Below are 20,801 nucleotides of genomic sequence, written 5' to 3' on the forward strand. Positions count from 1 at the left end.
GAGGAGAAAAGGAGGAGGAGGAGGAGGAGGCACACACACACACGAAAAAAAAAAAAAAATCACTTAACAGGAGAGCGGATCTGTGTCACAAATAAGTGTCACCGTTAGATCGCCATACATTGCACCGGTCAGGTGAGTCGACACACTTTAACCGGACTTTAAACGTTGTTGTAACGGCTCAGCTATCTCTAGCAGTTACAGTTGGCAGTTAAATGTATTTTTTATTTTTTTTTAATGTTAAATTTAATCAGTGATATTAAACCGCTGACTTTTACCTGAGTGATAAACTTACGGTTCGTTTTTGTTGTTGTTGTTGTTGTTTTGGTATCTTTTCGCTTCACTTTTCAGCTCCGGTCGCGGTCCGTTAGTTTGGTCGTTAACAAACAGGGAATCACGGTGACGCAAATGAACCGTACAGCGGGGACTCGATGGGGGAGTTTGTCCTCCCAAAATATGCGTGTCATGACCATAATTATTGTTTGGAAAATCTTTCCTCAACCGGAGAGGACTGGTGACTAATTCACGAGCTCTCGGGAAGCGTCCGCACACCGTTACCCGTTAAACCATTAAAAAAAAAAAAAAAAATGCAATCAACGTCAAGCTAGTTGACGTGCACTTTCTTTGGTGTTTATTTTTTGCCGCTACGCTTGAGCCAGTCTTTTATTAACAATGTCAGTCTCCATTCGTTGTCAGTGACTTTTCCAGTCTTGTCCTGCCATTTGTTACGTTCAGTTTTCCATAGACTGTATTTTCGTGTTAGGATTCAGTGTTGGAGAGTAACAGGTACTTGACCTGAGTTTATTTCAATTTGATGCCAGTCCTCGCTGCACTACTTTTCAGAAGTAAAGATTGTATATTCTACTCAACCACATTTAATTGACAGATTTGACAGAATAGATAGTATAACAAGCTTTTTAAATACAACAATTTGTTTAAGATTAAACCAGAGATTTACACACACACACACAAAAAAAAAAGGTGTTATAGTTTGGGCCAAATCTCAGATGTCTATGACTTTTTAACAGTTCCACCAAGTAGTGTTTTTTTTTTCCCCCCATAAACTTACCAACAGATGTTTTTCTTCCTGCCAGATCTTTCAAGGTGCAGCCTGTGAAGTCTGCTGCCTCAGCTGTCTGGAGGGGTATGGCCCCAGCCCTGAACAAAATCCTAAAAAATGGCCTCGGGATCCACTTGTCCTCGCCTTCTGCCTCTGTCAGACTGGACTCAGACGGGAGAGTCATGTGCAGCACTGAGCTGGAGCCTCACATGAGATTGACAAATGATACTGACCTCCAGAAGATGTGGCTGAACCTTTCCTCGTTTCGCTTCCTAAGCTCCTGCCTCCCCTCGAGCCTCCTGGATGCCCCTGCCGACCGTGTACTTTCACCAGGTCTTCGGACGTCTGCCAGCATGTGTGAGACGGCGCCCCTGTCCAGCCCGGGCTCCCTTGTCGGCTTCCTGTCCCTCAATGAAGACCTGAGGGATTCTCATCGGGTGGCCTCTGTCTTCCCAGGTGTACCAGACATATTTTTAGTCCCCCTCCCTGAGCACAATAGCCAAGAGGCTTGTCTGCTGCATGGACAAAGTGCTGCTCCTGAATGTAGGCCAGATGGTGGTGATGTGCATCACTCCTCACTTAGCCTTTGCAGTGTTTGTCCTTCGTATTCCCATGGGGAAATTAAGTCTCAGGGCTGCACTCCCTTTTTTGCAACCCTTCCTACATGGACAAAGGAGAATGTAGCTTCAGTGCAGCCTTGTATTAACAAGGTGACTCTTGATCAGCATGCATCCAGAGCTGTGCTAGAGGAGGCTGTGGAGGGGCAGCTGTCCAGGCAGGCAGGGCTGCACGGCCGAGCTTCGAGGCTTCAGAGGAGACTGCAAGTCCTGCTAGGAGAGCACGCTTTGCTGCACTGTGACCAGCAATTGGATGGGCTGCAAAAACACTGTCAACTTGGAGATTTGTCTCTTGAAAGCCTGGACTCTACACATCCTGGTATAGTACATCTCCAGGCTGGCAGTAAACCCCATTTTTCTTGGCCAGAGTCGTCCACAGCCTCGTCTTCCTTCGCACAGGTTGGAGAGTTCAGCCACTCCAGCCAGGTGCTTCTGAGGGGCCTGCAGGAAGCCCTGGACTCTGAGGCCACAGCAAGCAGCAGCTCAGATGAGGAGCCTGAGGAAGACCAGATTCAGAGCAGGATTTCACCTGTGTGAGTATCCAGCAAGTGAAAATATGTACAGTTGCATGTGTTCTGTTATAATATGCACACGAGTTAACAAGACTAAGACTTAAAATAACAAAGGTGGGAGATAGTATCAGCTGACTGAGTGGAATGTAGTGCCGTTCAAAAACATATTTTCAACTCAAAGAACATGGAAGGTTTGGTTTGTTTGAACAAGATGAAACAAGTTTCCTTTTTTCTTTTGAGGTCAGTTTGAATTGAAGTCTGGTTCTTATTTTGAAAGTGTGTTGCTGGCACAGCTGCTTATTATAGCTAAATAAACCAGCTAGAGGAAAGACTACGCAGATCCCCCGAACAGCATATTTCACCCATCAAGTTGAGCTAAATCACATCATTTCAGTGTCTGACATCTGCTAATGCTTGAAAAAAACATTTCACAAGGTTGCGCTTTTCTGGGATTTGGTTATGATAAAAACAGCTGAAATCACTGGTCTTGTTTTAATTCAGACAAGTGGTGGGTACAAAGAGGTAAACTTGCACAGTGTGGTATCAGTCAGTTCAGGACATTAAAGGCACTGCAAACATAGTTTGAGAGAACTAGAACAAAAGTGGTACTGAGATGGTGTTGATTGCAGATAATGAACCTATTAAGTTAAATTTGTTTGACATTATGGACATATCTGTTAATGTGCAGCTACAGTATAAATGACAAGAATGACCCAAGAAATACACCGTTTTTTTTAAAGAAGACAGTATAAGTTTTGGAAAGTCAGCTGCGTCTGTGTAAGAGGTCCACAGAGCCTCCGCAGTGTAAGATGCATATTTTACTTGGCCCTCAGCGAAGTCAACAGTGTGGTTGTCATAAGTAGGAGGTTTGTGCTCCCAGCTGTGGAGAGTGTTAGGACATTTTTTTTTTTAACCAATGCGCTCACATATTTTTCTCTTTCCATGCTGCAGTCATAACAGCTCTCTTTACCCACAGGATAGGAAATAAACACAGATTTTCCAGCAAGCCAGCTACTTGCCAGCCATTCTGTGCCATCACGCCTCAGCTCCTCCTCTTTCTAGTGAAAAATACTTTGAAAGTGTGTCTGTATTAGAGGTTTGGATGCCTGCGGTGCTGCTTTACTTTAGTCCTGGCTAAAAGGGCGTTATATTGCCCCAGAGGGAAAAGGATGAATGACTAGTCTCGAATGAAATGTTGTGACATTCTGGAATCAGTGTATTTTGTGACGTTAACAAGCCACAGGAAACATGATCAAAATCAGAATTTTGCACATATTTTGCCACTTTGGTTAATGTCTTTGAATTTTTCAGGTTAACATTGTAGCCGATGTCCAAGCTAAATAAGGCCTACTTTAGGATTAAATGCATGGAAGGGGGACATTTGGGCTAAAACTGATCTATCTAATCTAATAGATTATTGATTGTCAAAGCTTTGCTGAAAAGTAAATTGTATGCTTTGTTATTGTTTTGTTTTTTATCCATCATTGCCTCATCGTCATGTCTACTTGAATACAGATTCTGGATTTAGTTTGGGAACATATGTCAGAGCAAATCTTTTTTTTTATTAAGATTATTTATCTGGCTGACTGTAGATAGTGTCAGCGGTACTGATTTGTGGACCTCAATATTTATCTTCAGCTGCTAACCCACCAGGGCATCTTAAAAAATAGCAGCATTATAATCATTCAGGGTGAAGATTTGGAAGGTGTGAATATAACAGAAGACGAGAACATGATATTGTCAAGCTTAGACTGTATTTATTTTGAGAGCAAAACAGTACACCAGGCAAGGCTCCTACACTAACTAACATACATATTCACTTCAGACGTTCCTGAGAACAAAATATTTGCCTGGGACTGTGTAGTGTTGGTTTAAATTTTAAGCTTGCATCACCCTAACAAACCCATTATGTCAGTGGTCTTGGTCAATCCCATTTAACCTTTGTTTTACCACTCAGATAGGGTCCAGCTAAAGTGTTTTTTTTTTTTTCCCTTCAGTAAAATATTCTGCAGTTCTTTGACCACTCTGTTGGCTTCCTGTGATTCCTCAATCACTGCAGTAAACAAACTTAAAATGGTTATGAGGTCTGAAAACAGGAAGGAGAAAAGATTGTTTTACGTGTTTGGTGTTGTGTGACCTTTTTATTTGGCTGGCTTCAGTCTTCTTGGAAGTGTGTGTGTGCCCTTTGTCTGAGTCTGCTCTCCTTCTGTACGGAACAATGCTCTGCGCTTCATCTGTAAACCTCCCCTGGGGAGTTTTTATGCTGGGTTCCTCCTTGAAAAGGATAGCCCCTTGCTGGGAAGAGAACGGGCCATTGAGCCCCTTCAAAAAATGTGGAAATAGTTTACCTTTAACTTTCTACATATAAACTTGTGAAGCAGTGACAACGGTTTGACTTTGAAAACCACATGTTTATATTGCGCATTTTCTGCACTGGCAGCAGTCCTTTGCACCTCCAGCTGTTGCTCATTTTTTTTTCTTTTCAGTTTTGTTTAAATTTACAGTAAGGGAATATTTGATAAAGAATCATTGCTTCAGTTTAAATGAAGGACACACCCGGTTTTCTGGGTGTGTCCAATGCGCCTGCACGAGCCAAGAAACTCAAATAGGGGAATTTGTAAACCCAAAACTACTTGCTGGAGCCAGGCATTTATCCAACTGGGATTTGGCTGCGAAATTGCATACATTCTCACAGTAGAGGATAGCCATTGTGTCACTGAATCCCATATTTTATTCAGCAATGTCAATGCCATCATGAAATATGTATGTCGATATGCAGTTAGTGAACCTGCACACTAACAGGTACGAAGCAGCCATTTCCCCTCCGTGCTCTTCTCCTGTCTCGGCTAATGCCCGGCAAATATTCCTGGAATTTTCTCATTATACAGTTGGAAAGAGCTGCAGGGCGGCCAGGTCTGATCATTGTCTGTGGAGGAGAGAGAGAGCCTCCTGCTTTACAAACAGATATTAGCCCAGGGTTGAGTGAAACTCATCTGAGAAGCATTCATTAACCACATATTGACTTTGCTTTTGGCTGCTCTTTTTCATATTGGACATAAACTCAGTAATCGTGTTCAGACAGGCCAACAACATTTAAGGTATTTGATTAAACAGGCTAACAGTGAAATAACTACCTTGTGATATCAAAGGGTATTTGTAAGGTACACTGTGTGTGGCTGCTTGCTGACTCGCCTAACCTTTCCCTCTCCTTCATCAGAGTGTTTGAAGTGGGGGAGTCTCTCTCTGTGCTAGCCGAGGTCCAAGAGCACTACCATAGCAACTATTGCCCTGCTGAAGTCAGCCAACCACACACACAAAGAAGATAAACGCTAACTGAACAGGCTACTGCCATGGAAACATACTATAGACACACACCACACAAACCAAGTGTTTTATTCTGTGGCCTAGATAGGCTTTTGTGCTTCAGCAATATTCAACCCCCCATGCTGTTAGAATGCTCAACAATTTACATGCTACAAGGAAACATGGCTGTGGAAAATAGGTCACATGTCAGCAAAGCGGGAACACAAATTTGCAAGCTGATTAATTGTTTTTGGTTTGTGTTGATTGTCTTTTTGTTTTTCAGTCTCTTCCCTCTTTCCTTTCTTGTGTCACTTTTCCCTTTGTGGTTCGTATATGCTAATCTCTTCATGCACTTTCCACTGGTCAGTTTCAAAGATTGCATTCATGGTCTTGAAATACCGCCCCATTCATGCCAAGTTGTTTTACAGATTTAAAATTCTTTTTTTGTGAGGCTGGATCGGGGTCTATATTTGACAAAGATGAATATACTATTATAGTGATATTACATGGGTGTAACTGTCATCCATCACCCTGCCCTTCCTGCCAGCAGCAGCAGCTGTGAGAGGCAGTGGCTGGAAGAGAGAGCGGAGCTGAGCAGCAGTTGGAGCTGGTTGCAGCTGCGTCTGGCTGAACTGGATGGAAGGATACAACAACTGATGGCGCTCCACAAGCATATACGCACCACCAAGGTATGACAAAGGTTGTCTGTAACCACCTAAATAAAGGGCAGCTGACACAATGTACCAACTGACTCAAGGTCAAGTCTTAATAAAAAAGTCTGTTTTGTGTAGGGATCACTAAGTTAGCCTGCCAATATTTAAAACTGAAACAGGAAATGAAGTTTTACCAAGGGTCAATTAACCTTATTACATTATTACACATTACAGAAGCTCTAAGCATTGTTTTTTTTACCAGTACTTGGCAGAAAGATACAAAAACAAACTCACAGCAACTTTCATGGACTACAAGCGCTGTGAAAAGTGAGCGAATGAATGTGAATATGAACGGACAAATATATGTTATAGATAAAGGTGTAACGTTTGCTATCTCTGTGCGTCTGTGTGTCTGTCTAAGGGTGGTGTGGTGCTTGCAGACTCCCAGCCTCTATCTGACAGGCTGATTAAGCAGACCCTGCAGAAGGAAAAGGCGGGGTTATCTTGCACTGCCACAGATGCTGACACTGATTCCTGCAGCCCCACACGCCTTCTGCACAACATAGAGAGACAGGTAGGAGGGCGGGACTATTACACACACACACACACACACACACACACACACACACACACACACACACACACACACACACACACACACACACACACACACACACACACACACACACACACACACACAAACAAACAATACCGGGTGTGAGATTGAAATCAAGAGGATAAGGAATCTATAATTCAATATACTATGTCAGGAGATTGTCTTTTTCTACCTTATTATCTTACTTTAAAGTGTGGTGTGTAGAAAAGCGCAGGAGATTCCTTATCTGTCATGTTATATCCTGGTGTCAGGTTGAGAGGGTTAAACTAATCAGTTACAGTATGCTTATGGTTTGACCCATGTGTTATCATGCTAAAACAGAGGCTGCAGGTGGAATTAATGAATTCCTGCTGCTTTATGAAGTCTACTCGGAGGGAAAGAGAGCTTTCATTGTTCCAGCTGTTGAAGCTGACATCGCAGCCTTTTAATCTAATGCAGTATGGACTGTCTTAATGGCATTTAAAGTTGGACTTAGATGTGCATATTAATGTGTTCTAGTTTAAAATATTAAGATTGATACACAAGTCAAAGTACAGATTTCTGTTCAGATGGTTGTATTTCACACTTCGATTTCAATTTATAAATTTGGGAGATGCATTATTTTGGTGATGTCCTCATTGCAGAGCGCCCAGCTTAGCCAGATCATCAACAGTCTGATGCCCCCTCTCAGCTTTTCACCGCTCTCAAAACAACCACAGACCTGGAGAGGCAAGAGAGCCTTCATAAGGTAGAGAGGATATACAGTTAGAGTTTGTAACTCCCTCAGGCTGTCACACGCAGGAAATTTTAGTTGAAGATTAATTGTCACACAAATAAGTGTGATTAATGATTTAATTGTCTTTTTCTGTTCATTTTATGTGACTACAAGCTTTATCATAGTTTATTAATGCATATACAACTTATGAAAGAGAAGAGACACTCGTGGTGTTTAGCTTTGTAACTAAATCCATGTTAATGTCAATAAATGCTTATTGAAATGTTGTCGGTTGAATATTAAAAGTTTCGCACCTCAAGATAACCAGTTGGTGGCGCTAATTTTCTTCATGTGCATTTAAACCACAGCAGAAGAAAGGGGCGAGATTATGTAATAAGTTACAAGTCTAGTGACACCTGTATTACAATAACCCGTGCAGTTTATGAATATTTTCACAAACATGAATTCAGAAACATTTAATATCTGTGGAACTCTAGATATGGACTCTTGAGCTCATACTAGATTAGATCAGACACTTTTAATCTCCATTGAAAGAAATAGATTCGAGGAGAAATAACTAAAACGTGTTTTTGAAATACATAGAAAGCGAGAAACTTGAAGTGATTGAACTTTGACTGTTATTTTTATCAGGCATAGGCTGCAAACAAAGTTATCAAAGCTGAAAGCATGCTCCTTCATGTAATATAAACCAGAGAAACTGCCTGGTTCTCTTCATCTAGACTTGAATAATCCCTCCATGTCTCCCCTCCCTGCTGCCTTTTTTAACTCTGTCTGGCTCTGAAGATAAAAGCCACATAATAAATGAAAGACATTCAAATGTTTGTTCATTCATGTACAGTAACAAGTGGGTGTGAGTTGGTATCATTTGTTTGTGTTTGTTACTGAACAATATCAAAGAGATCAATACCTTAAATAACTCAGATTTTTCGTACGGGTGGTGTGAGCATGAGTCATAACAATGAAATTTCCATGACCTCATCTGATCTCTCTCCGGCAGTGGTCAGAGCGGAGACGATGTTTTTGCGCCTGGGAGCTCAAAGAGAAGGAGACTGGGAACCAGGAGGCTCTTCAGAGCGGACGTATCGTGCGTGTGTGCCCGCACCCGACCCCTGGTCACCTACCACAAGCCCAAACTGTTCACTTTCAACACCTACAACCCGGGCAGTCCACTGGTAGGTCATATGTCGGCTCCTTCTTCCCTTAGTCTGTGTCTAACCATCTTCATGCAATATGTACTGTAAATGTCAAAGCACAAATCTCAAGATTTTGTTTTCCAATATCTCAAAATAGATACAGCGCATGCACATATATCCTCCAACAATAGATTTCTGTATCTCAATATGGAATACCTAAATAAACCTATTTATTTACAATAAATCACCTTTGTCCTTTTATGTTAAAGGTTGAAAAGTTAATCAGTGTGACAGCATAAAGAAGTTATAAAACATATTTACTCATTTATTCAATTACATTTTTCACAGATTCGTGTGAAATGTGGCTTCAAAGTAGTCGGTCCTGGTCAGGCTTTAGTTGTTGAAAGCCATTTAGCTAAAATAGTTCACCAAATTAAATAGGAATTAATGTTTAAAGCCGGACACCGGCTTTTAATTAAACAACGATGTCTCGTGGGCTCACTTCACATAATCAAACGCATGGTGATATTTTAAAGCCGTAGCTTTGATTCAGCCTGTGGGCCAACACGTAGTGCCGCAAATAAAATCAGGGGGTGGCGATGGTGGTGTGTGTCAAGTGGTTGGCAAAACACTGCTAAGCTTCATACCCTTGTAGTAATGAACATTCATACAAATATATGTACATATTCAACACATTAAAATGTCGACATGCCTTTGGATATCCAACGCCAAAATATTTATAGAGTTTTAACATCTTGCTGAACACTGCTAATCTTGCTGGCATAGAAACCCAGAGTGATTAAATCTTCTCGAATAAGCAGCCCTCAGCCGCCACCATTGTGATATTGGCAGATGACAAAAAAAGCTTTTAACAGTTTAATTACATTGATCAGTGTGCTTCAGCAGAGATCAGTTTACTTAAAGCTTAATGACTCATTCCCAAACAAAACACACAAGAGAAGCCAAAGTAAACATTGTATAGGGAAAGTCTGTGTCCTGACTATTGAGCACGATGTGGTGAATATGTTTTCTCTCTTGTTTTCCTGCTCTTGTGCTGCAGGACTCGGGAAAATCCACGTCTACTCTCTCGTCATCTTCCTGTTCATATTGCTCTTCTTGTGACCCTGTGGTCCTCTGCTCTGATCCTGACTGCAGCTCCAGTACGGTCCTGTCTTCCAGCACCCTCAGCTCCAGACCTCACTCTGTGTCCTCTTTTTCATTTGGTAGGAGAAACACAGCTATTGTTGTACATGTGCAAGAGTTGTAAGCTGAGCAAGGCTTTTTTATGTTCACTTCTCCAGTGTTGTCTTAAAGGTACAGTTCTAAAGAGAAATTTATCTTTTTCTAGAGTTTTAATACTCGTAGATTCTGGGAAATAGAACAGTTATATTTCTTACTGTGCAGACACGTTGAAAAAAATGCTAATGTGTGACACGAGCTGTAGTAAACAATGGATGTACGTACTTTGATATGGGTTACATGACGTGTTGCCCTTGATTTTTTCCATCAAGAGATTCACTGAGTAAGTGATTATAAACATATAAGGTTGCTAAAATTCTTGTTTTACTTTGGCCACATACTTAAAACTGTGTTGTCTCCTCCCAGAAACCTCCATATGCCACTACGTACAGAGGGTCCAGGCCAGAGAAGAATGGTCCCAGAGACCTTTAGTTATCAACAACCGACCGTCCTGTCCAGCAGACTACAAAAGACGCAGCTCCACCCCCCTGCACAACAGTAAGATCCTTTCTTATACCAGCACTGATTACATATCCTATCTTATTCAATGGTGCTCTCTCCTCTTACATTCTACTTAGTCTACTTCTGCTCTAATTAACGTTGATCATACTTTCGTTTACATAACTCAGGACAGTTCAGGAATAACCTGCGGCATTGGAATCATTGTCAAGTGTTGAGTAATATAACAGTGAAAGGCAGAGGTGCCTCTGGATTTAAAAATCTATAGCCACAGTGTTATTATTCGTCTAACAAATAGGACCTTGCTGGCTCCACTTTGCTTTACTTTGATCAGTAAACTCTCTTTCAATAATGCCTTTTATAAGAATAGTACTGGTTGTACTTTTTTGTTGCGGTTTTGTTATTGCACAGCACAGAACACCATGAATAACTTATACATGAATCATTGGTGTTTGCTTTTCCATTCAAATGTATTGTTCATATATATAACTGTAAATAACGTCAGTTTCATTTGGAACTTTCTTTAGATCACATTGTCTTCGTATGATGATTCATACATAATTATAACAAACTGACAGTTCCTCATATTGAGACAATAGTTCCATTTACTTCTAACCAGTGAAGGGAAACAATAACTCTTAATAAAATGGATGCTTCAAAGTCGACTGCTCCGTTTGCTTGTTATCTCCCTGTGGACCATCATAATTGGTTCCTAGCACGTCAGATATCCACTGAGTCTGTATGAGGCTTCCAGCTGAGCAGCTGATGAAGCATTTTGCCAGTGTCAGTATGTGTCTTTGTATATTTGTCAGAAGCTAATACATCTGTATTCATATACCTGTGGCATAACGGTATGAAACAAAAGGTAGATTTTAGGTATCAATCTATTGATTCCTGTTTTGTGTTCCTTCCTTACTTCTGCCTCTCTCCTGCTTTTGTCTCTGATGAAATCTAAACCATTTTTTTATACTTCTACATTTGGCCAGCCCGTTATGTGTAATCTGATTACGGCAAATAAATCTGGTGTTGTAAGGGGAGAGGCACTTACTTGTACAAAAAATACAGCTAATGGTGAAGATTTTTAGTTAAGGAGCTTTTTCTCACTTGCGAAAAAGTGTAAAATCCCTATTAAACCCCCATTAACTCAGATTGTGTGTGTGTGTGTGTGTGTGTGTGTGTGTGTGTGTGTGTGTGTGTGTGTGTGTGTGTGTGTGTGTGTGTGTGTGTGTGTGTGTGTGTCATTATAGGTCACAAATACAAGCAAAATGCAAGGCATCCAAAAAACAGAGTCATGGGTCTGTCACCAATCAGGTTGTCAAGCTCTGCTCGGAGTAAACACAGCAGAGCCAATCAGAGGAAAAGGAAGAGCAGACACATCCATAGACTGATACAAGGTGTGTATGTACAGTGCAGGTCACATTGCATTGCAGGTAAATCCGTCTGTGATTAAATGGCGACAGTGAAATCAGCCAGGCTTTAGAGCCCAAGCGGGAAGATTGATTGCTACGGTTTATTGTCATCTGGACATTTTATTGGATTTATCAACAATGAAACTGATGACTGTGAACATGATTAACTTCTCTGTAGTTAGAGGAGAAGTCTGTGCTAACATTGTGGTTTAGTTACATTCAAGGTTGTAGTGCTATTTGTCTAAGAACAGAAGTGTGCATTTGATGTCTCCTACGGTGGCAAATTTACATAGAATAGTCAATAACGTATATTTTCACATCTTAAATTTAATGAAGTCAATGTAATCATGTTTTATAATCCTGCGATCTTCAACTGTTGTTCCGGATTACTCATCTCAAGTGCCATCGTCCGATTTTATTCATAACACTTTCCTGCAAATGTTTCCGAATAAAAACTTTTCCGTCTAATGAAATGTTAGACGGCATTTAATTTGAAACACATACAGCAAGTGTTGCGTTTGTATTAACAGCATAATGCAGTAGCTTTAATAGGGCAGAGGATCGGATCAAAACAACTGCAAACATTTTATTTCCTCGCTCGTGTTACGTGTAGGGATGATGTTCATGTTTCTCAAGAAGTGAGATTAGGGTTGAATTTTTGTTAAACTCATTAGAGTAAAGTTAAGATTTTATTTAATCTTCTTTATGGTAAATAGTGTCTGTTATAGCTACACACTAGTCTGATATGTGTGTTTGTGTCGAACCAGATAATGAAGATGTCCTGGACCAGCTCTGTTACCTAGAAGAAAGTTCAGATGATGTGCTGGAGGAAAACTACAGGCATGTTTCACGCAAGCAGGCCTTACAGGTAAAACGATGATTTTTGTATCACACCTGAGCATTAACTTTGTGTTAAGTTACACAGATGACATAGAGGCTAAAAGGTCACAAGGGTGAAAGACCAAAAGTGAAATTAGTTACAAATTACAGTGTTAGAAGCCTCTAACCTCACTAAGGGTTTAGTAATGGACTTATTTACTTTAAATTAAACAATTGCGTGCGATGAAGCATTTACAGAAAGCCTTTGTCACTGCAACCTGGCAATGTAAAATGACTTTGTAAGGGCGAACACTTCTGAATCATTGTGAACTGTCACGTTGGTCTTACTTCAACCTGGCCGTGTTCTCTTCTAGGGCTTCGTTCGCAAACGCCAGGGAGAGAGTGTGTACAACATCAACAACATTGTCATCCCCATGTCACTGGCTAAAGTGGAAAAGCTGCAGTACAAAGACATTCTAACTCCCAGGTATGGAACATGAAGGAGTTTTGTGTAACGGTCATAGACTGTATATAAAAGTGGACGTAGCTTCCGGCTCTGAAAAATGAGGCTGATGCGGAAGTGCCTTGAGCTATGATACCAACGGGTACCGCTAGAGGGCGACTCTAAAAAGCCTTCCCGTTCCATAGACTCCCAATCAACTAGTCTTGTGAAATTCTCAGTCAGTAAAATTTCTCCATGATTTATGTCGGTTTTGCTAGCTAAAATCGTTCCTTCTCATTAGTTTTCTGTCCGCCCATCTCAAAATAATCCGGTCATAAATTATAAACTAAGCTTCAAAAAGCTGTGTTTTTGGGGGCGTGTCTGTTTGATTGACAGATCTGTGGTGCAGTCAGGTTACGGCTATTGGTGGGCGGGACGTAGTATCCAAATAGATCGAGTCAGAAACCTCGCTCACTCCACCTCCCGCTCGCCCAAATATGGTCACTACCGCCTTGAAAAACGCTCGGGATTAGCAAGATGGCGCCGGCCGAATCCCAAACTCGAGGCTTCATAACGGCCGTTCACAAACCAGTGGGTGACGTCACTGCATGTTGCCGTTTGGTTACAGTTCATGAAATTCTCTCTGGAAAACTTATGGCCACACTTAAGGTTCATGAATTTTTCTGCCGCTTCTGCAGTACTTACTCATTTGAATAAATGCATTTTAATATTGTATATAGTAATTTAATATAAACTTGAACATTGGGTGCAAGCTTTATAAGTTTTACCCCAATTTCCAGGTTTTTACATCTAATTTGTAATAATATAATTTGCTCGTACTTGACTTTTACTGTTTTAAGTCATAGAAAGCGGTTTGGCTCACTGTCCATCATCGTCATCATAACAATAACAGACCAAGGTTTTCCTTCTCGCAGTTGGCGGGTAGTTGAAACCGAGTCTCTGATGGAGATGGTGGCAGAGGAGGAGGAGGAGGAGGAGGAGGAAGAGGAGGACAATGAGGAGGGGCAGGTAGTGTCTCATCACTTTGGACATGAACAATTTATTTTAATTTGTGAACAAACTATTATCTTCATCCCTCTGTGTTGTGTTGTACGCAGGTTGAGGATCTCAGTGATGAAGCTTTTGCTCAGAGGCACCTAGCTTTGGCGCATAGAGAGAAATTACGCTGGTCATCGTGGGGAAAGAGAAAATGCTGCAGGCGTCCTACAAGGTGGACACACACACACACACACACACACACACACACACACACACACACACACACACACACACACACACACACACACACACACACACACACACACACACACACACACACACACACACACACACAGGCTCAAAAATGTAGTGTAGTGTTTTCCTACCATTGTCTTGGGAGGCGGTCCGCCCCGCCGATGCAACTCCTGCCCCGTCCAAAAGAAACAAAAACGTATGTACTCATAGAACTGCAGTTACGTCTAGTAACTACTATTTATTTACTTAGTTCCTGTGCACTTGTTTTTATTTCAACTGTCTGTTTCTCTGTTTTCTTAAACATTTGAAATTTTGGTTAGCGTTTGTCCTATTTCAGTCTTTTATTAGAATATGATTACAAAGAGGTGCATTTTGACCAATAGAATAAATCCCTCACTGACAAATACTGTGCTGAAGATGCAGCTGTTTTAGCCGTGTTTTTATTTTGGTCTACATGTAAATATAGCTCAGTGGAATGTTGAGAAATGTTTTCAGAGTTTCATGGGGTACGCTTGTTTTTCCTCTCCAGATCTGGCAGCAGGCTATTAGGCAGTGGGGGCGGCATGTACACATCAGGCGAGGAGAGCTCTGTGGAGTGGAGTTGTGCTCAGCTGGATGCTGATGAACAGCCGAGGTCAGAGCAGCGGCTGGTAAGATCAAAAGCACTACAGCTGAAACGTTGAATCCCCCAAGACAGTGTGCCAATCCAGGTGACACAGGAAGGCAACTCATACACAAGTCAATGCACAGCAGGTTTCTTTTGGCTGTGACATTTTTAATGCCAATATATAACATTGTTTCCCTTCTGTCACTAATATACAGTTTAACATTGACTATTAGATTTTTCAACACTTGTCTCTTCTTATCTTATGTAAGAAGTTAACCTATTTAAAGGTGATTTTGGTGGGCTGACTTGCATTGTACATAGATCATTAGATTTTGTACAATTTCGTTTTGTGAATGGTTTTGTCGAAATTTCCTTTTGGAGTTTATTAAATACAAACCACATACAACTGTAGAATGAACTCCTTATGGAGGACAACCATAAAAAAAACAAAAAAAACAATAATAGGCAAAGGGTCATAGCAGTAAAATTATTCTCATGACATCAAAGAGATTAAAAAGAGGAACTCTGTCTAAAGAGGTTAAGTAACTATAAAGAGTAGATTGAGAAACATATTGCCTATAGATAATCATGTTTCACTTCAAACCCAAACATTGCTCAAACAATACTTTCTCTTAACATTCCCCATCAAAGATTAAGCAGTTTTTTTTGTGTGTCCTTCAGCAGAGAGGAAGAATATAAAGCAGCAAAAATGAGTTGAGAGTGAATCACTAGATGTTCCCATTTATCTTGCGTGAGCTACAAAGAGATGAGTTCTTGAGAGCCCACACAGATAATTGTCTCCACTCTTGTTTCATCTGATGATGCTCTGATTGCAGAGCTCTCCACTTTGGTTTGAAGATGGAATCAGTTGCGACTAAGCCAGACTTTCATAATCAACCTTCTCAACACCACAAACATCCCTTTCTTCACTGCTCTGCACTTTTTTATGTGATCCGGCACCCGCCATACCAGGCATGATTAAAGCACAACCTTCTGTCATGCACATATACAACACCACCATTACTTTATATTCAATGAAAGGTCTGATATGGAAACATCCCTCATAAGTTATAGTTCACAATTGAAAATGAGTTTTGAAATTCTACATGTATCCCTCTCATGAAAGTCATACATATACTGGTGAATACTATTAAAAAAAAAGAAAAAAGACATGATGCTTACTGACCGCATCACTGTCGTGCCAATAATCACGTTAAAGTACACCCTCTATACAACAAGTTACCAACCAAATAAAATATGTAATCTAAATGAATTCATATACCTATGTTTGAGGGCAATTCGCTCTCAAAATATACAACTTTTTTCTTTTTTTAGCAAGAGCTCCCGTTTCGATGGCAATACATGGGGTATGGCTAATAAATGGAAAACAATCAGTCGCCTTAGTGGAAGCGGATGCAATGTTTACCACTCCAGGAAGTAGACCAGCCCTTAGCAACCACCCAGCAAGAGAGGATTTCTAGTCCGTTTTATTGCTTTCTAGAGATTGTTTCTCAAACTGAATAAATACAGCACATAGAAACACTAAACTGCTTAGCTGGCGCAATCTCGTTGTAAGTAAGATATCTGCTGGAAAAAAAATATATTGATGGAGTCATGTGTTTTTAAGATTTTAGCACCGTGTCATGTGTTAAACATATCCGATCAAGTTAGCCGCCACTAGGACTAGCTGTAGTGTTACTGTACGGGTGCTCGGAGCGACAAAAAAAGGATCAAAAGAGACCAGATTTCGCCAAATGGGTCACAATTATTAGACCTATAACAAGTAAAAAAACAACAATATTTTATTGCATATGATATGAAATTCAACTCCAATTATATATTTCCATTGAGATGGAGGAGTGATATTTCTAGTGATGAGCAGGCTGTGATGCTTTATGGTGATTTGAGCACGTTCCAAATGCACAGTTGGACCAATCAGATCTCTGGGTCGGGAACTACTTGTTGTGTGATGTCACATCATATATACTCGGTGTACATGTGAGGAGAACACACGGAACTGAATTACATGAAACCACGAGTCCTCTCTGCCCTCCTGCAGCCTCAGATCCCCTGGGAGCCACGGGTATTTCCTTTGGACGAGGAAGAGGAAGTTGCCCTCCTCTCTGATAAACTGGAAAAAGTCCCGTGGGATTGGACAGAGTCGAGCACAGCCTCCTCCACATCAAAGAACTCCAACTCCCTTCTGTCCACATCTCAGTCATCTTGTCCCACACTGCCCTCTCATGGACAAAGCAGGAGCAGTTCACCCGATGGCAGCTGAGGTAGCAGTGCCTTCCTTTTTACATGATAGCTGGGAATTAATTCATGTTTATTGGTATGTTCATTTTTTTTTTTTTTTTCAAAATATTTTTCATCCTCAACAAATTCTTAATGTCTTCATACATTTGGCACATATTTAGTCATTCTTATAAATTAAGTCTTTAAACCATGTGTCTCTTCAATTTATAAATCACTTAAAATCATTTTATCACTCATTCAATAATTTTGTTACTCATTCATCCATCCAGTTATACGTTTATGGCTTTATTATGTATTATTATAATTTGTCTATGTGTTAATTTTAATTAGACATTTAGACTTTATTGTTTCATTAATTTTCATTCATGAAGACCGATTTCAGGCTTTTCATCAATTGAAGTTACGTCAATACAGAAGAGTGGACTCGAAACTAAACATTCAGAGTCAACATGTAGAGCTGCTTTTGACGGTTACTTATTGTATTCAGAATAATATATTTATCAATTAAATTAATCATTGTATGATTTCTTCTCCAGAACTCCTCACATCAGGGACCACAGCAGAAATCTGCCCTGAGGACCTTCACTGGGACATTTAATACATTCCATGAGGAAAGTGATTTAATGTATTTAATGCTAAATACTTTTAAGCAAAATTATTATTTTGTGAATATTGTGACACGTCACAGTAGTTTTAACTGAACTGTAAAGCTCCGGCTACATTTTCAGGTTTTAATATAAAAGAGGTACTGTGTGTAAAGTAATATACCAGCAACTCCACTACAGTTACAGGTTTGAAAACTATATGTAGTTGTCACATGCTATTTATTTACATAGTTGTCTTAAAATGTCCTTACTTATATTTGATTTAGATGTCCGTTTTAATTTCATATATTCTTTTTGTTTAAAGATGTTGTCAATTTAATATATGATTTTTTTATGAAAAAAAAGTAAGGTTGTTAGTAAACATTGTGGATGTCGTGCTTTAACATCTGGTTCATGTTTTTTTTTGGTTTGTTTTCCAAAGGCTAATTATTGCTCAGTAGAGTTTATGCTTTGTAGAGAGGCAGTGTGATGGTTCATGTTCTGATGTGGGAAGCTAATGAGGGATCATATCGTTGTTGCTGCACTAGCAGCCCCTACTGGTGGGTTTGAGGCCACGCTTGGAAGGAGCTGAGAACTGAGGGATCGCCCTCGATCTCCACATGCATCATCGTCCTCCAGTAAAGGATTTATTTTGTGTTGAAAATAAGCAGATAAAACTACTGTGTGTATCAGATCAAAACTTGGAAAGAAAGAAGAAAACCATAACTTAAAGGTTTCCTGAAGCCCATCTGGAGGTTTTTAACTGTAAGCAGAAATGGAAAAAAAAAATATATAAAATGGAGAAATTAGAAATTAAACGTGCATGCATAATTTGATCATTAAATAGAAAATCAGAAATTATAATTTGATGAAGTGTTAGTTGCTATTAAACACTTAGTCTACAAATGAACAAGTAAAGCATCTGGTCAGTAAAAAGCTCTACCGTTTTTCTTTCAGTAATGTGAAGGATGTTTGAAACTCCTGCTACGTCTGCCTCAATAGGATGTGATTTATAAAAGCTAATACTGGATGGACAAACCATTGCCAAGGTCATTTCAGTGATTTGCTTGATTACCATTTATGGAGGTCATAGTTTTTTTTAAGGTCACAGACCCAGTAAAACAGCTTTCACTCAGGTCCTGTATGCACAACCTCCTCTTAGAATATCCTTCACAGCCACCAGGAGGCCTACTGGGCAGATGGTAGTCAAGGTCATTCCTCTCATCTACATGTATGTATGTCATTTGCGTCACAGGGAGGGGGTACAGAAATAGACACTCAATTTTACAGAATTAATTTACAGATCATAATTGGCTGACTGCAGGTTTGACTAGGTGAAGATGGTTTATCTGTTCATTGAATTTAACCGGAATATTTCATAGAAAAAAAAAAATCATATATGGTCGAGAGTATCACGACAATGCCAACAAGTCAACACCTCATATTAACCCACTCCCCTCTCCTGTTAGACTTGGCAATAAAAAGCTGAAAAGCATCCAGATCTCTTGCTTCCCACCTGACCCGGACACCTCATCTCTCCATAGAAAGTGAAGGAGAGCCAACAGTTTCACCCCCATCTTTCTTCTCCTGAGCCACATCTGTCTAATTCCTGATAGCTGATGGGTAAAAATAACCTCAGATGGCCACATGTGGGCCATATTGCTTCTTCAAAGACAGTATAAGTCTACAAAATATTGTATCTACACTACATATACACCAAGATGAATGTGTATATACACTTAGCTGCATTTGATGAAATTAACAGAACAAACAGCAAGTGAATTATTGGTGAATTAGTGTTCATTCATACTCGTTTAATAGATAAACAGGCGTGTGCCATAGACTCAACTGTGTAGAGCAGTCATGTTACATGGCTGTAACTAAAGCAGTAACTCACTAGAGGGCGCTCTTCGACCAAAACATGTCTTCAACAGCCCACAGTCGAATTTATACAGCTTGATGTAAAGCAGCAACAATAATATCCTTCTGTAATATAACTGCTTTTATCACGTTAAAGAACCTTACCGTGTAAAATATAATGTAGATTTATTGTCCCCTATTTGTGAACATTAGGGGCTGTTTTTTTTGTTGATTTTTTTTTAGTTCCACAACACCATGCACCAGTAGAATCCAGAGTCAAACCATTTCTGGGAAGACCTGCCTATTTCTGATCTATTTTTTTTTTTTTTCAACATTTGAGCTGTTTAAGCACATAAGATAACATTTATGTGTGATTTGTGAAGTAAAGCACAAATATGCAATATGCATTACTAAAGTTATTTACTTACACTACATGTGTGCCATTAAGAGACAGCTACATTATGTCCCTAGGACATTCAAGCCAACATCCCACATTTTCTAACTTACTGTCAGCAGCTTCGAGAAAGTTGATCCCCGCAATACTTTTAAGTTTCCAATAAAAAAAAAATGAGAATCAATTCAAATTTTAGCTGCTTTTTTGTGGCTGCTTTTTTTTTTTTTTTCCAACAGAGGGTATTCGGGAGAAGCTCATTTTTAGCCTGTCAAACTAACGGCAAAAGGTTTCTTCATGCTTTATGTTTTGTTTTTGTTTTTTAAAGTAGCAAGTATTTTAACAATATGACTTATTTTTTGGAACCAGCAAAAAGCCAGACAGCTTAAGCCAGCACATTGCATCATTAAATTAGTTTTCACTGTTTTTTTTTTTTGCATGAAGTTGGACCAGCTGCTGTTGAGTAACAAGTTAATCAGTCTTTTACCTTTACGTTAACATTACACGTGGATGACTTCTCTCCTAATTGAAATGCACCCACACATATTTTTTATTTTTTTTTAATGTCGCCGTTATATTGCAGCCTCTGTGGTGATTTCTGCGACAGCACCGTAAAGACTGGTGTAAACCTACATCCGATCTGTCCGCGTCACTAGTCCGGTCATTACGGTAAACGCGGGCTGCGGAGCCTCGGAGTCCGACAGACCCGGAGTTGCACTGGAAGACACTGCGCCGAACAGGTACTGAATTTACACTTCTTTTTTTTATTTAAAAAAAAAAAAAAAAATTAATCTCTGTATCAGCTTCATACTGCAAACCTACGAATTCACGAATGGCACAACGACTATAAAGAAACGCGTGATATTGCCGGT

The 20,801-nt window shown here is 40.0% G+C and overlaps 2 protein-coding genes and 1 long non-coding RNA gene across 17 annotated transcripts in view; 2 read left to right on the plus strand and 1 right to left on the minus strand.

The window, feature by feature from the left end:
- Window positions 1–20,801, minus strand: part of LOC138620904 (uncharacterized) — a 100,103-nt gene that overhangs the window by 406 nt on the left and 78,896 nt on the right. Inside the window, exon 2 of the long non-coding RNA XR_011310907.1 lies at window positions 1,067–2,170. This is a non-coding gene — a long non-coding RNA (uncharacterized lncRNA). The remainder of the gene's footprint in view (window positions 1–1,066; window positions 2,171–20,801) is intronic.
- On the plus strand, window positions 12–19,121 carry kansl1l (KAT8 regulatory NSL complex subunit 1-like). Of its 3 annotated transcripts, XM_069698539.1 has the most exons (16): window positions 13–132; window positions 1,092–2,207; window positions 6,037–6,178; window positions 6,564–6,716; window positions 7,382–7,485; window positions 8,471–8,645; window positions 9,667–9,829; window positions 10,212–10,343; window positions 11,552–11,698; window positions 12,481–12,581; window positions 12,907–13,019; window positions 13,910–14,003; window positions 14,093–14,205; window positions 14,758–14,878; window positions 16,895–17,117; window positions 17,631–19,121. In XM_069698539.1, exons 2-15 carry the CDS (start codon window positions 1,144–1,146, stop codon window positions 17,114–17,116), a joined length of 2,844 nt encoding a protein of 947 aa, XP_069554640.1. In that variant the 5' UTR covers window positions 13–132; window positions 1,092–1,143; the 3' UTR covers window position 17,117; window positions 17,631–19,121. The 3 variants fall into 3 exon arrangements, with proteins under 3 accessions (XP_069554642.1, XP_069554640.1, XP_069554641.1); XM_069698540.1 differs by lacking the exon at window positions 13–132 and having other exon boundaries at window positions 1,060–2,207; XM_069698541.1 differs by lacking the exons at window positions 14,758–14,878; window positions 16,895–17,117; window positions 17,631–19,121 and having other exon boundaries at window positions 12–132; window positions 14,093–14,711.
- Window positions 20,582–20,801, plus strand: part of map2 (microtubule-associated protein 2) — an 84,100-nt gene continuing 83,880 nt past the window's right edge. For 9 of the 13 annotated variants that reach the window (XM_069698520.1, XM_069698525.1, XM_069698528.1 and 6 more), the window contains exon 1: window positions 20,583–20,669. The gene's annotated coding sequence lies outside the window, so the exon portion shown is untranslated. Of the gene's footprint in view, window positions 20,670–20,801 lie in introns of all 13 variants that reach the window. The other 4 variants (XM_069698531.1, XM_069698532.1, XM_069698533.1 and 1 more) reach the window with 2 other exon arrangements.

Source organism: Brachyistius frenatus, unplaced genomic scaffold (assembly GCF_029030835.1).
Source record: "Brachyistius frenatus isolate BFR_SWC_R1_liver_20210118 unplaced genomic scaffold, ASM2903083v1 Contig_27, whole genome shotgun sequence".
Lineage (NCBI taxonomy): Eukaryota > Metazoa > Chordata > Actinopteri > Embiotocidae > Brachyistius > Brachyistius frenatus.